Here is a 16,537-nt window from a genome sequence, read left to right on the forward strand (position 1 = left end):
AAATGTCTTCCATTGTGAGTTTTCTCTTTTGTAATTGCAAGGTCTGGTCAAACTATTTAGGAAACCATTACATTTTATACATTGTGTACAACAGATGTAACGTTAATACTTATTAGACATGTGTACGACTACGAACCTTCTTCTGGGAGGATTAACTGTCTTGTAAACTAGTGTAGATGAGTCAGTCCCCTATGTTTTGAGGAAGCTCTAAAACGAAACCAATAAATAAAATAACAGTAGACCTCTGAAAAAAAGAACTCAGCAGCAGTGTCGCGAAGCTTGCGAGCCGCTGGCTTTTTGTCCCTTCCTACGTTCCCTAGTTAGTGACATAGCCCAAACATGGCGGCCTTTGCGGAAACAGGGAAACTTTAATGGGTTTACCGAGAAAGCTGTGACTTTGCCACCGAGTCGCCTGGGACAGCGGCCAGTTAGCGGACGGTAAGTGTGGATCTTTATATAGGGCCGATATCAGCTGATTGTACGTGTTATGTGTAAACAGGGACTGTAATATCTGATCGGTGCACACATACTAAAGTAATGGCACGTAAGCCTCGGGCAACCTGTGATTTCTCGGCTATACAAATCCCAGGCTGTTGGGGTATGCTTGGACTTGTAGTTCCACTGCAGCTGGAGAGCATTTAGATGCACAGGCATGTGGACTTGAAGTTACTAAACTGGCAGAGAGCCACAGGATGCCTACCTAAGACTCCAATGTAACTTCTTCGTACTCTGGCACTTTTCCACAAGCAGCAGCACATATGATATTATAAATATGTAAATCTGTTTAGAATTGTGAAATACAAGTGTAATGTTAATAGCAGTATATTTTTTTTTAACAATGATTTTGTTAAATCATGAATCTTTTACAGTGAAGACATGATAACCAGCGAGCTCACGCACATAAGGAAAATTAGCACTTTACATAGCATGTACTGAAGATTTTTAAATGAGCAGAGCCTTATCAATTTGTGTCTCTTTGCATATTACTATTGTTATTGACTTTTTCAGATTGTCTTCTTGATGGTACAGCACTGTGGAATTTGTTTGAAATATATCAATATAGTATAATAACAAGAATGAGACGTTTTACTTAACATGGCTTAAAATAGTTAGCTTGGCTTTCAGCTTTGTAATGCAGTCTGAGAGTAAGTTTTTGTATAAAGGTTAGTGCTTCACTGTTTTTTTAGAAACATTTGACCATTACATTAGCACTATTTTATGGGATGAGTTTAATGCTCTGCTACTTGTATTCTGAATACAGTGGGGCATATTCAATTGTTGGCGTTTTCCACCACGGAATTGCCTTGTTTGGAGCCCTGGGAGTCTTGGTATTACTGTATTATTGTTCTGTTTCACTCTGTATGGCCTACTTGTATCGTGTACGGCGCTGTGGACATCTTGTGGCACCTTATAAATAAACAATAATAATAGTATTAATTTAGCAACTTCAATAATGGTTCCCTATTTTCACAGAGGCCGCCATGTTGAGGTTGCGTCACTAACTCAGGAATGAAGATAAAAATCTAGCAACTATCTATCCGATTACAGAAATGTATTTACAGGTTAATGAGTGATAAGGTCCATGGTATAGCATTTGCTGTATATGGACGAGATGAGTGAGCATGCTGTATTTCACTATGTTTTGTAGGGAACTACAAACTTCTTATAGGTGGTTTATCATCAATATTAAGCCACTATTATTTATACTTTTACAGTTCAATATAATAAAACCAAAATTATGTTCACTTAAGGCTCAGACTTCACATTCACTCGCAGTACAGAGGGAGTGGCAATGTATGCATTTTATTGGGATCAGTTTACAATGCTTTACAACTCAACATGAGGGCTGGCGATTGGTGCTCATCCTATTCTGTAATAAAAAAAAAATGACTGGAAAGATCATTTCCTTGCAAGAACTGATCCTCATTATAAGACAATCTAAAAAGGCGTAGGCAGGGTGTAGGATGAACATAGAAGCAGTACAGTACAATAACTGTTGACTACACCCTTACCTACCTTTTGTCTCAGAAAAGAAAAAGAATTTCAATTCCTGCACTTCACACATTCCCCCCCCCCCCTTTTTAATCGCTTAACATAAATTCTCTTCCTCAAACAGAAACAAAAGTCATCTAATCTGTTAGTTTCCACAACCTGATTCAATCTCACTTTCAAAATATCCCATGCTCTGACGTCCATTATGCTACAGGGATATGGTAGATGGGTCACTCTCTCTATGGGGCATATTCAGTTGTTGGCGTTACTGCCTAAAGTAACGCGGCACGCATACTATTACCACCATTATGGTAATAGTGCGCGTAAATACAGTTATTACAGTATATTTCACGCTGGATTTCAGCTCGCAGCTCCCTAAGGTCCATGGTATAGCAAATGCTATACCATGGACCTTATCACTCATTAACCTGTAAATACATTTCTGTAATCGGATAGATAGTTGCTAGATTTTTATCTTCATTCCTGAGTTAGTGACGCAACCTCAACATGGCGGCCTCTGTGAAAATAGGGAACCATTATTGAAGTTGCTAAATGAATACTATTATTATTGTTTATTTATAAGGTGCCACAAGATGTCCACAGCGCCGTACACAATACAAGACAAGTAGACCATACAGAGTGAAACAGAACAATAATACAGTAATACCAAGACTCCCAGGGCTCCAGGCAAGGCAATTATAGCGATGCTGGAGCAGAAGAATAGGTATGGAGACAGGAGGGAATAGGGCCCTGCACACAAGAGCTTACATCCTAAGGACCTACTAGCCATTCGTTCTGCCTTTGCTACAACAGTTTTGGTGGCACATCTCCCTTTATCAGTATTATATTATCGACATCTATCCTTATTCTCTATTTATAGGCAGTTTAATTGTTCATGCTTTTGTGAGCTGGATATAACTTGTTACTTGTTCATATTCTGTATCATTTTAGAGTGGTTGGGCATTCCATACTTTTAAATTTGCATGTTTGCCCAAGATGGATGTTCTTTGTATGCTTACTAGATGGATTATCTGTAAATGTATATATTCTGGGTAAATGTGCTTTGCATATAAAATGGTAATTATGCAACAAGTTTGATTTTGTTTTAGGCTGTTTTATTGAATACAAGATGTTGCATCCAGACCTTTGGTCTATTGGTCCTGACAGATTGCAATGAGAAAACATGCTTAGTGGAGCCAGTCACACATCAATGTTGGATTGGGGGTAAGTAGTTTGCTAGAAAGAGAATACATGTAAGTTTTGCATGGACTGTGTAGAGGAGTGGTAATTCAGAAGTAAAGCCTAGGGTGTTTAAGAAGGTAATGTGGTTATTGATTGCATTAATTAAAGTTTGTGCAGTGTTTTGTATGAGATGCATGAGTATTCTGGAGATGTTTCTTAGAATATGTAACAGGATTTTCAAATGGATTCGATGTGGGGAACAAAGGACATTTTGAAGTAAAGGATGTTATCTAGGCAGCTAGCTTGTAGGAGTAGAGTTTATGATCATATTGTCAACAGAAATAAATGGCAGGTAGCTTTTGTTGGCTGGTAGAAACTCCGTTTTTGAAAATGTATGAGTAGAAGAATTGGTCCACTGAGAGAGCAATTGAAAGAAGATTAGAAGAAAAATCTGGGTCATCAATTGGGATGTTGAAATCAGCCAACATGATGGTGGGGATGTCAGAGAATAAGAAGTGAGGGACTTAGGCAGATAAAACATTGCTTGAAATGAACACTGTAGTATATGATGGAATCATGCCAGCCATAGCGTTAAAAAATAAGAATAGTAAAACTAAACAAGTTCTTCTAACGCAAAAGAAAATACTCTTCAACACCCATGAGAAGCACTATATAACTTCTTACAAATGACACAGGTTTTCTAAGATATTATTGGAGATCAGGCAGTTTGTTTCCTTGTGTAAATATTTTTCCTGTCTATTCCTCTTTGAAGCCAAAATACAACCTGATGAGATACTCTGACATATTGTTAAAGGATTTCGTATTTAGTACAGCTGACCTAAAGAAGGAGAAAAATCTCTCAGATAGCTTGTCTTCAACTGATACAAATAAAAAGAAGTATGACTAAATGAAGTATGACTAAATGTAGTATGACCCAATACTGTAGTACTAAAGTTTACACATTATTACAATTAGACTAATATTGTTTTTATTGCTTACTACTTCTCTTCTCCTTTTTTGCAGGCTGGTTGATTAAATTAACAAATTTAAAGGAAATACCAACATTTTGGCCTTTGTGTATGCAAACTCAAAACTTTGAGTACAGTGAAAAAAACACTTCCCATGTGTAGGTCACTTCGTTACTGTGTTAGTCACTGTCTTCATGCTGCAATGACTCGATTGGAAGAGGCAAATGGAGAGGTCAACATGCATTCATCAGTCAGATATCTGGGCTACTTAGCCAGGATAAGTTTACTAGTGGCCATATGCATGGGTCTGTATGTTAGATGGGAACAGACAGCAGACACATTGATATTAGTAATATTTATACTGGGCCTTTTCATCCTCGGAATTGCAAGCATTCTCTACTATTATTTTTCTATGGAAGCAGCCAGTTTAAGCCTTTCTAATCTTTGGTTTGGATTTCTTCTGGGTCTCCTTTGTTTTATTGATGATTCAACATTCAAGAGCAATGCAAAAGAAGAAGCTACAAAATACTTGCTTGTTTCATCCATCAGCATAAGAACACTGTGTGCCCTGGTGGAGAGAATTTGTGGGTATGTCCGGCACCGTCCCACACTGCTGACCTCCTCTGAATTTCTGGAACTGGTTGGTTTTGCAATTGCCAGTACCATCATGCTGGTTCAAAAGTCCATCAGCATCATCTTACTCGTCACTGCATTAGCTTTGATAATGATTGACCTGCGCATGAAATCCTTCCTGGCGATTCCAAACCTGGGGATTTTTGCAGTCCTGACCCCTGAGTTGTTTTTCCCATCGCTGAATATTCCTGTCAATCCATATGCCTTGTCTTGCTTTTTCTGCTGCATCATTAGTGAGCCACTTCTTGATGTCTACTTCAGTGGTCTCTCTGTCACAGAACGATGGCAACCATATCTGTATCGTGGCAGAATTTGCAGGAGGTTTTCTGTCATTTCTATTGGGTTGATTGAAATAATTTTTTTCGTGTTGGCAGCCTGTACACTAAGTGACTTAAATCTTTGGTACTTTGTCATTCCTGGCTTTTCCATCTTTGGTATTTTCTGGCTAATTTGCCATATTATATTTTTAATCACTCTTTGGGGTCTCCATACTAAGTTGAACGAATGCCATAAAGTATATTACACACACAGGTCGGACAACAACCTGGACAGAGTTATGGCCTCAAAGGGAATGCGGCATTTCTGCCTAATTTCGGAGCGTTTGGTGTTCTTCAGTCTCCTGGCAACAGCCATTCTCGGTGCTGTTTCATGGCAGGTAAGCACATTGTTAAAGGGAAAGTTCATTCTTTGTCAGATACATGCTCTAATAGTGTATATAGCCATTGTCTCTTTTTGGATATTTGTTAGACCGGTTGTACTGAGTCTTCTATGTAAGACACACTGCCATGTTACAAAACTGATGTCTTTAGATTTGGAGTAGCTTCTTATGCTACTCTCCTCAAACCACTGATGTTGAAAATATGGCACAGTGCAGCAAAGTGTGTGTCAGCCTACCAGGGATTTGAAAGCTGTAGGGAATGGTATTATTTGTAGCAGACTTGCCATAGATGTATACACACTTTACTGCGTTACACTCCCTTTGAACATCAGCTATATGTGATTGGTAGTAACATAACATAATTGCCCCAGCCCTGTAGTACAACACTGTGTCACAATGTTTCTGGATGTATTGAAATGTTAGGATTATGCCAAATTATGTGATTTGCATTAACTTTTGCTTTGTTTTTCTTAAATAAAGGTACTGTTTAATTGGCTGTTAAATAATGTATCCTTTATCTTGCAACTATTCTTTTTGATGTTTGTAGTCTTGCAGTCGTAACTGACAAAATGCTAGAAAGGCCAGCCTTTTTTTTAAGTATTACGTATTGAGGAAAATCAGACCTTTTATGTAATACAGTAAGGTAGTCTACAAATGGTTCCTGTTAGGAAACCATTTTGTAAGCTTTATAGAATGGGGCCCCTTCAATTGTACTCATCTCGCAATCTGTGCGGGAACCACTGTATTTTATTTTTAACCGTAAGGACTGTGGAGGACTGTAGAGAAAAGGAAATTGTGCACTGAAAATGGCACTTGATTGAACGAGCGCAGCTGCCTTCCAATTAACTGTTGCTTTTACGCTACTCTCCCCTTTGGCAACCTTTTGAATTTTACCAGTTGCCTCCCTTTCTCCGCAAATGGAGAGTTAGGTAAGGTTGGAGCATGAAAGGGAGGGGTCATCACTGTGTTGCTATTTGAATGGCTTTCTTGGGAGGTAGAATTTGGTTGCATAACAATCTCTTATCTCTATCATTTCAATGTTAGCAGCTGATATATGATTCTTACTGATGTATTTGTTATTTTTTTTTGTTTACCTGACTTGTTACATTGTAACTTTTGTTTATATTCTAGAAATCCAATGGGATCTTTATGAGTGTGTTTCTGATTGTATTACCACTTGAGTCAATGGCACATGGATTATTCCATGAACTTGGCAACTGTTTAGGAGGAACCTGTGTTGGATATGCAGTTGTAATCCCCACTAACTTTTGCAGGTATGTTGTCTTTTCAGCTCAAGAAATGTTTAACATGCATTTTAAAAGATCGAGAACTCCCTATTGCACAAGGTTTGTCCACTGTCCTCTCTCATGATAAGTGCTCGTTTAGAAATCGTTTAGGCTTTAATCTATAAAAGTAGCATATGAATGGTTTCTTATGGTAATAAAAATGTACCCCTCAAACTCCCTGTGACTAAACAGGGTGCTGCTGGACTGAGGACTTATTATTCACCACCCATTTCTCACAGTTTAATGTACTTTTTAATGCTTGGCCCAGTCTAAGTACATGCACCAGAGCATCGGTGTATTATGTGTATTATTATTTTGTTATTAGGTACATTTTACCCTTGCTATTTCCTGCAATAGTGTATGTATTAGAAATATAAGGAATATTGCCATATTGTGTGAAAATAACAGGACACCAGTAATTTTGCTTGTTAGCTAATGTAATTACCATCTCAAATGTCTATTGAAATCAGAAAAATGTCTAACTGACTTGACATAACTAGCTGACAGCCCACGTTAATTAGCTAGACAAGCAGGTAATCTGCAAGGTAATTGGGTTAGAACTTCTAGATAATGTGCCTCCACAGTAATATACTGGCTGAAATAGCATTAGGAAATGTATTAACATGTTTTAATATAAATGTTATTGTATCAAAAGGTATCACAGACTCAAATTGTGTAAAGCTGCAGATACAATGTGTCAAATGTCTTATTGTTTCATGCAAGTGTGAAGTTTCATTCCTTGATATAATATTGTAACCCTTTTTTTAGTGTATTCAGCCAAATAGCTAATTCAGTCAAGCTATTCCATTGTATAATCAAGGTAACAGAGATTGTATATCTAACAGTTAAAGTGCCCACTGATAGACCCCTGCTGAAAGGGGGAGGATTGAGACATTTGACTCCACTCCCTGTAATATTGCGAGAGGATAAGACTCTGAAAGAGACTGAGATTATAACTTTGGTGTGCTGACTGGAAGAGACTGCTGGATGGTACATGCTACCATTTACCCTCTATCTTGTGAATGTCTTGTGATGTGCTGTTGTAATAAAGCCTTATTTTGGATATACTCTGGTCTACCAGAGTGAGTTTAATCCTACAGAGGGAAACTGCCATCCTAGCTAAGGGTAGCATCCTCACACTCCCTCTTATGTAACGCCCCCCTAGTTTATTCTCACCTCCCAGTGACTGAATGTGTGACCCCCAACACAAAGACCCAGAGGAGACACAGCAGGAAGTTTTACTGAATATGAGTGAAAATGGGACAGATTTAAGGACAGTGCGTGGCTGCATATAAAGAGGGGTAGGAGCCCCCAAATTCAAAGATCCACAAGAAGGGGAATGAATCCCAAAGTAATAAAGAAGAACCCTGAGAGAAAAAAAGGGGGAACCCCAAAAAAGGAGGTTGCTGCCAAAGCAGTAATGAGCCATTAATAGTGTCAGCCGCATATAAAAAGCCAGACACAATGTAGCAATAATGTGACCCAGAGGGGCAGAGAGGACACCAGGGGAGGGTGTTCTAGCTCAAGACTTGATTTGAAGACTAGTGATAGTTCAAGATCTGCCAAGCAAGGCTGAGGGTGCACAGGATGAAGAGGGTGTCCGACTGCGCAAATGCCGGTGAGTGTAAGCATCCCAGGAGGGACACAGAGCACATTGAGCATGTGTTATAGCCAGAGGGATGATTAACTGTGGTGGAGTGAGAAACGAGATGTACATATTTATTGCACTGTTAATTCCAACTCAAGTATTGTACTCGGTTTATTTTTACAGATATGGTTTTGCATCCAAATCATTAAGACATCTGTTTTCACTGCACCCTAAGTTACCATGTCTGTGTTCCAACACCTTAAAGAGACAATGCTGAAAACCTGCATGTGCGAAGACCCTCCGGTCATTTATACCCACACCAGAGAGCTAGCCAGGGCAGAGGAAAGTACAAGAGAGGAAGTGCATTACTGACCTATGTACCCCAGGACCACACACAGTGACGGGTGTTACTTTTACTACCATTTGTCTCTTCAGATAGACAGTCAGATGTGATTATTGGCTATCAGATTTTTATCCTAATAGTTTGCTATTGACAATCTCCCTTGTATATATGTGCTTAAAAATCATACAGTTATGTTTTTAGATTGCTACAGCAAAAAAGTTTTCTTCCCATTTATTGTAGCTCAATCTGTATATTTCTGAGAACTATAGTGCAAAAGCTACGGTGTCATTGAATACATACTTTCAGTGCTCTATATTTCTTTTCCTAAAATAACATGCATTTCTGTTTTAAAAAAAAACAAAAAACAATAAATGTGTGTTGATAAATACATGAATTCTTTTTAAAATATATCACCATTGCAGTCGTATTTCGAACTTAAAAAGTAACACTTTGTATAACCAACTTTCACTTTGCATCAGAGTAGTAATGTTTTGGTTTTCTTCCTAAATCAGCCCAAATGGACAGCCCATGCTGCTTCCACCAGAACATGTGCAGGAATTGAACATGCGCTCAACAGGAATGCTAAATGCTATCCAGAGGTTCTTTGCTTCCCACATGATAGAGACCTATGGTTGTGATTACTCTACAAGTGGACTTACGTTTGACAACCTGCACTCAAAACTGAAGTCTTTTCTAGAGCTTAGAACCTCTGATGGGCCCAGGCATGATACCTACATAATATACTACAGCGGACACTCCCACAGTACTGGAGAATGGGCTTTAGCAGGTAGGGTATTGGGTGCCCTGACTGGGGAACATACTTGTACAATTATTACAATGACAGTATTTTCTGGATTCTGAATGTTCATATTTTTGCAGAATAGTATTGTACTCGACAAGTATTATGCAAATCTGTAGATTATTTCCAGATATCTTTTTTGAGATTATCTGGATGGGAAAGCTTGGTGGGTATTTGCTAATAGTCAGTAATGTGCTGTGACAGATGGAACAGACTGCCATTATCTTTTCTTTGTTTTTTAATGTGGACATAATACAACCTACTGTATATAGTGAGCTATTGAGAAATGCACAAATTACAGGTTAAAATATGAGCACTGTCCTGGCATGTTATACAAGAAGTCATTCTTTTAAGATATGTATAGGTATATATGTACCATATATGTCTCCTATTTGTCTGTTCTCTCTGCGACTTAAATATTTGACAACCCATAATTAATGAATGCAGACTACACAATCAGAGAATATTTTAGAATATATTCAGTGCATGAAAAAAATCATGTTTATTTCTGTTATCAAGTTTAATTGTTCTCAACTGCTAACAGGCAATGTACGTCTTGTAAGAATTTGCTTATTTGCTTTATCTACAGGACATAAATAGGCACCCTGACAATATTGCAGTCAAGCAGAGTGTTTTATCACACTTTGTCCGTAGCAAGGCTATAACTGAGAGGCTCTACTACCAAGTCTGTGCCCAGAAGCTGTTTTAACCTGTTCCCGAGCATCTAACCGTTAACACAGTTCTTAATTTGATTGTGATGTTCTCCAATGTGAAAGCACTGCTTTCATGCAACCAGGTGACATTGCAATTATTTATCTGGTACTTCCTCTTGGGTTGTCCCTGTTAGGCAGGAGAGATGTGATCCATGTCTTTCCTATTCCTAAGTAGCAATAGATAACTCTTTATAGTAATCTAATGTTAGCTAGCAAACCAAGACATGAATTCCCTCTTGAACCTATGTAAGAAAAATATATTTCAAAGGTAAGCACTTTTGTTCCGAGACCTTATTTGGTATAGCTGAATTCAAGAAGACTAGCCGATTGAATTGTTGATTAAATTTCTAGTGCTCATCATCATCATCACCATTTATTTATATAGCGCCACTGATTCCGCAGCGCTGTACAGAGAACTCATTCACATCAGTCCCTGCCCCATTGGAGCTTATAGTCTAAATTCACTAACATACACAGACAGACAGACATAGAGAGAGAGACTAGGGTCAATATTAATAGCAGCCAATTAACCTACTAGTATGTTTTTGGCGTGTGAGAGGAAACCAGAGCACCCGGAGGAAACCCACGCAAACACGGGGAGAATATACAAAATCCACACAGATAAGGCCATGGTCAGGAAGTGAACTTATGACCCCAGTGCTGTGAGGCAGAAGTGCTAACCACTAAGCCACCGTGCTGCCCAGTGCTCTACTTATAACATTAACGTAACTCGGGCAACAGTCATGGAAATCTGTATTTTCCTTTTTTTACCTCTGCTTATAAATGTAAAATTATTTTATTCCGACTTGCTATTAAAAAAGCCCTGTTTCCCTGGAATTCTGGTAATACTGAGAAATAAAATGATATCCCCATTTAAATTTGGCAACTAAAATAAAATTTGGTCCAGTTAGAAGTAACACCCTATTGTCATCAAGCTAAAACAATTGCCTTTTGTTGTGAAATGAAAAGCTGTTTGGTGTTTTCAGTTTTCGTGTTGAAAAATTGCTTGTAAATGGTTGTTTTTCTGTTTGATCTTTTGAAGAATTTAGATAAAAGTTTTCTGTACTCTGAGTGTATAAGCCATACATAAGGAAATTGTATTTCACATTTTACAGCAACTTCAGTGTTTATAACAAAAATAAATTTGTTTTCTTCTGGCCATCGTTATCCAAAGCGCAGCAGATGCCTATTTCACACTGTTTCACATAGAAGGTTCAGCTCATGATTATACCTTTTTGTAGGTCCCACTTACATTAATGTAATGCGCTAGTGTGTTTTTCATCTTGTTCAGGTACATGTAATTTGTGGTCCATTTCTTGATCTGCTTGTGTGAATATACTCTTGTATAGCATAGGGGTCCTTTATCCCTGTGTGTTTAGTGATATTGTTCCATATGTAGCTGAACATACCAGCTCAGGAATGAATGAGGACAAAACTGAACAGACTGTGAGGGTAGCGGGTGTAATAGTGTGCTCTTTTGCTTCCCAGGTGAAAGGTTTGCTCACAGTAAGCCTTAACTGTCAGCCTGGGTTCCCTAGTACCTTCGAAGTGTGTATGAAATCATATAGACATTTAGTGGGTAGAGCAAAGACCCTTCATTGTAAAAGCACAACACACACAAGTTATAGCACTTTGCAGGATTAAATACCAGTGGGTCATAGCACCAATTCTAGCACACAACACTGATTGGAAGAAGCTATACTCGCTGCTTACAGATTGAGTTGTTGCAATGTCACCCTGCTTTTGGATGCCCACAAAGACCTAGGATCCACCGACCAGTCCAACACTAGCCTAGTCAGAGCTATCCAAGCAAGACCGAGTGATCTGGGTAATGCTACCTTTTAATCCCCTCTTAGTTCCCACTGTGGTCTGACTTAAGTAGTACCTTTCATTAAATAGCTTTCTGGCCCTGGATTGGTGCTTGCTTATCGGAGGGACTGCCTCCCAACCTTCCCCCAGTTTCCAGCTAATGGTGGGCACCCTGCAGTGACAGGCTCGGGGCAGACTAGTTGTACAGAAGGATGGGCACACAGTATCCACACTAATATCAAAGGGGTCATATGTTACATTAACCGGATGGGGGGAGCCTTAGTACTCCACTGTTTAGCCTATGTAGTCTTTTCTAGGAAAAAGGGTCCAAAGGCTGAACGGCACGATATGGCCGACCTCTAGCAGAAGTTCTACAAAGTCTTATGTCCGTTCTCATTACAGCTCCAAATGTGCCTAAGGTTGGCCGGGGGTCTGAGAAATCCCTGTGACTGCAGCTCTTTTTGGGGACATGATAATCTACCAAGCAGTGCGTGAGGGACCCACAAGGCGACATTTAAGAATTTTGCAAATAAGTGGCGGCCTATATACAAAGCAAATAATGCAGTAACACAATAGGAGGCAAGAATGGATGCCAGGCTGGCCTAACCTTTGTTTTGTTTTGTGGGTTCCCCCCCCCCCCCACAGTGCTCGACACCCTGTTTTCACCATACACACGTTTTATAATGCCTGTACCAATGGAACCTGAGTTTGATATTAATGTGTAGAAGGCTTGTGCTTTTGTTGCCGTGTTGGAAATCAAATCTATACAATGGTTTTAATTAATTAATAATTAAATAAAAGACATCAACACAAACTGTAACAATTTGCTCATATAAAGTGGTACACTGATGGTGTATTTTGCTTTCCCCAATGGCATTCTAGCAACAAATTGTCACAATATCAGCCATGTGGCAAGTGGGCGGGGCCTAAGTACAAAGTGATGGCACAGGCTGCCTAAAATTATAATAAAATAAGCATCTAGCGATCACATTCTTAATCTTCATTTTTTTATAGTGTTTAAATATACACAATTTTTTTTTGTATTAAATAAACATTTAGTGTATTCATAAATAGATATGTATATGCTACATATAGTAGCTGCAAATTATTTATAGCACTATGTAATTTTTTCTGTAACTAGTTTTATTTTGTGAACAAAAGGTAGACTGTAAATGTCATTATCATCAACTTTTTATTGCTGTAGCACCAACTTATTACGCAGCACTTTACAGAGATTGCTTATGGTTAGAAGTCAAAATAATTTATTTTCTCCTACATGTACAGGTGGAGAGACGTTACGGTTCGAGACTCTGCTGGAGTGGTGGCGAGAGAAAAACAGTGCCTACTGCTCCAGGCTTATTATTGTGTTGGATACAGAGAGCTCATTGCCCTGGGTTAAGGAAGTTCGAAAAGTTAATGATCAATATATCGCTATTCAAGGAGCAGAAATGGCAAGGGTTGTAGATATTGAAGAAGCGGATCCACCACAGCTGGGTGATTTTACTAAAGAATGGGTGGAGTACAACTGCAACCCCGAACACAATATAAACTGGTCTGAGAAGGGGCGCACTATTAAAGCATCCTATGGAGTGTCAAAGCACTGGAGTGACTACACCTTGCATTTACCTACAGGGAATGATGTGACCAAGCACTGGATGATTTATTTTCCTCGCATTACATACCCACTTGTCCATCTAGCTAACTGGTGTGGAGCGCTCAACATTTTCTGGATTTGTAAAGTTTGTTATAAGTGTTTGAAGAGGTTAAAAATGAATTGGTTTCTTCCAACAGTTCTTGACACAGGTCAAGGCTTTAAACTGGTTAGATCCTAATTACCATACAAATGAGGTACTATTTCATTATTATTATTATAAGTATACTTAAAGATATATATATCTATATGTAAATGTATATATAGAGAGATATTTGTAATTGTTGGAAGAAATCACGATCATTCAGAAGTGCACTACTTTGTAACATCTGTCTGAAAAGAAACTTGTATATCTTCTCCATTGCAGCAGTTGAACTTTGTTACTGAGTTGTGTGTTTGTATATCCTATATTTACCTGTGTATGTATATACAGAAATACAAGTATGCAATATACAATTTACATATGCTGGTTTGATATTTTTAGCATTTGAAATAGTCTACAAACACTTATAGAATTGAACGTCAAAAGAAGTTTCTGCAGTATGAAAAAGTGTTTTGTAACATTCATCACAAAATGAAAAACATTTGAAATGGTTTGTACTTTTGCTAAATGTAAGCAATGTTTTCCACAGACACTGAATGGTGTCATGAAGTAAGTTACAATATTTTTCCCTGTTCATAGAAAATCCCTTGCACATAGAAAAATATTTTTCCCAAAGTAAGCACACGCCAATATCTGTTCTGTCTTTGCATATATATGCTGTAGTTGTGAATAGTACTTGTAGCTTTATCGTAGAAGATTGTTTCATATTTAGACTAGATACTAGACTAGATACTCACTGGAACTTAGAACACAGTTAAGCTCCACCATACCTTTTTAACCTAGCATTAAACATAGACAGAGCTTTCATATGGATCACTGATCCCTATGCAGAATAGACATCTCATACACAATCATGTTCATTTCAGACCTTTCATACTTGCACTTTTATTGGTTAACTAACCAATTACAACTATTTGGTATTATTTCTGCAACTTAGCCCTATATAGATATAGTCAACATGTAAGTTTATGTACAAATCTTCCAGTTTGGATGGCTGTTGCTAAATTGAGATGAAAGGTTATATTTTTGGTTTAGTTCATATAAATACATGTTTTTTTGCCAAATATATTCTCTATGACACACACAGTTCTGTTATATATGTTCTAAGTTTCACATGCATCACTCGACTCCCTCCCTGTTAGACATCAGCAAAGAACATGAAATGCATCAGAAAGATCTCAGGGAATTCAGTATTTAAATATGCAGATTTTATTAGTGCTGACATTTTTGTATTCATTATTTACAAAATATTTGTATGAAATCTATGCAATATATTCAAATGTATTTGTAAATACTTTGTTTTCTTTCCTTGCCTCTAAAACATATGTGAGGCCTCTTACGCCAATGTCTAACACATTGGTGGCTGCTTGTTTTGTTTGCAATCTTTTATATACATAAAACTCATTTTCAAATAAGTTTGGTTTAAAATACTCAAATGTATTTGATAAAAAGGCTTTATTTGTGTATCTGTAAATAAATGTTTGTTTTTTTTTCAAAATTCTGAATATATTGATGTTTTGTTTTACATATTCAAATACTTTCCTTTCAGGAATGCTTTACGTGTCAGAGTGAACAGTAGGCTGTGATGGCCTAAAATTTGACACTATAGAAGAAGCTTCAGCTCTTTAGCTTGTAGCGAACACTGCACTCTTTTAGTTAGCACCCTAATCTTGCCCTAGTGAGCTGTATGAGCTTATCATACCATTAGTAGTTGTAGCGTGCTCCACAGCGTATCAAATCTACTGTACAGCAGATAACCACTTACAAACATAAGAGATATAGAACATAAACATAGGCCATATTTAAATTCCACTTTTGATCTGCAGCCAGCACTTCTAAGTGCCTGTGCTTCACAGGCTGAGGAGATCTAAGTAATGAGAGAAACAAAGTGGGGGCAGTAATGCATTAAAGTTGACTAAATCATAAAATATAATGGCTAAAAACACACATTTAAAGCAAGTGAAAAAATCAAGCCTCAATTGAAATTTACATATAAAAAAATGTGTAAAAATTGCATACTAACAGTGTTGGCTAACCTGTGACACTCCAGGTGTTGTGAAACTACAAGTCCCAGCATACCCTTCCAGCAATAAGCTGCTATATATTGGCAAAGCATGCTGGGACTTGTAGTTTCACAACACCTGGAGTGTCACAGGTTAGCCAACACTGACCTATATGCTGTGCCATACACATCTTAAGATCTGTGTAGGTCAGAACTAGTACCATTTGCGCCCACTTTACACCAGGTACATGTCACATGCATTTACATCTCGCGCTAATTTGTTTTATGTGCAAGAAACGCATTTGTTATTGGGCATCAATAACTTTTTTTTTTAAAAAAAAACCTCCTTTGTGTACTACAAAATTAATTTGATTTTGTTCTGGCAATCGCAAGCGGTTTACTAGTGTCGAAGACGGTCATCATCATCTATCATTTACACCTGTTCTTGACCACCCGCATGTACAGCTTTCGGAGGAGTCTTTGTCTCGGTCTGCATCCGTTCGCAATTGCATGTACATGGCCTTACTTTACTCTGCCTACATTCCCAGGAACATATACATGTGCCTATTTTCTGGGCATGCGCAGGGATACGCTACGCAAACGGATAGTACTCGCCTTGAATCAGCTACAAGTCTTTATTTGGCAGCAGCTGGTATCCACTGATTCTGAGAACATGGCTCTCTTTTGTGGCTCATTATTATTTATAAAGCCATGACCTTATGACTTCTCATATGATATTTTTGTATGTGTTAGATGAGTAGATGGCTCTACTGGCTGTAACTTCATCTTCTATTTATCATGTAATTTCAA

General features: G+C 38.1%; 1 protein-coding gene across 1 annotated transcript; it reads left to right on the forward strand.

The window, feature by feature from the left end:
* Positions 1–318: 318 nt before the first annotated feature.
* Positions 319–15,745, forward strand: TMEM168 (transmembrane protein 168). The gene is made up of 6 exons (XM_075209018.1): positions 319–438; positions 3,102–3,216; positions 4,198–5,430; positions 6,565–6,707; positions 9,163–9,437; positions 13,256–15,745. The coding sequence occupies exons 3-6, from the start codon at positions 4,297–4,299 to the stop codon at positions 13,801–13,803; spliced, it is 2,100 nt and encodes a 699-aa protein (XP_075065119.1). The 5' UTR covers positions 319–438; positions 3,102–3,216; positions 4,198–4,296; the 3' UTR covers positions 13,804–15,745.
* Positions 15,746–16,537: the final 792 nt, after the last annotated feature.

Source organism: Mixophyes fleayi, chromosome 4 (genome assembly GCF_038048845.1).
Source record: "Mixophyes fleayi isolate aMixFle1 chromosome 4, aMixFle1.hap1, whole genome shotgun sequence".
In the NCBI taxonomy this organism is placed as follows: Eukaryota; Metazoa; Chordata; class Amphibia; order Anura; family Limnodynastidae; genus Mixophyes; species Mixophyes fleayi.

Excerpts from the sequence above, each read along its gene's own strand:
- TMEM168 (XM_075209018.1), top strand. The coding sequence starts at position 4,297 with ATGTGTAGGTCACTTCGTTACTGTGTTAGTCACTGTCTTCATGCTGCA. Across the intron at positions 5,431-6,564 it reads TCGGTGCTGTTTCATGGCAG|AAATCCAATGGGATCTTTAT; the intron begins GTAAGCACATTG and ends TTTATATTCTAG. Across the intron at positions 6,708-9,162 it reads ATCCCCACTAACTTTTGCAG|CCCAAATGGACAGCCCATGC; the intron begins GTATGTTGTCTT and ends TTCCTAAATCAG.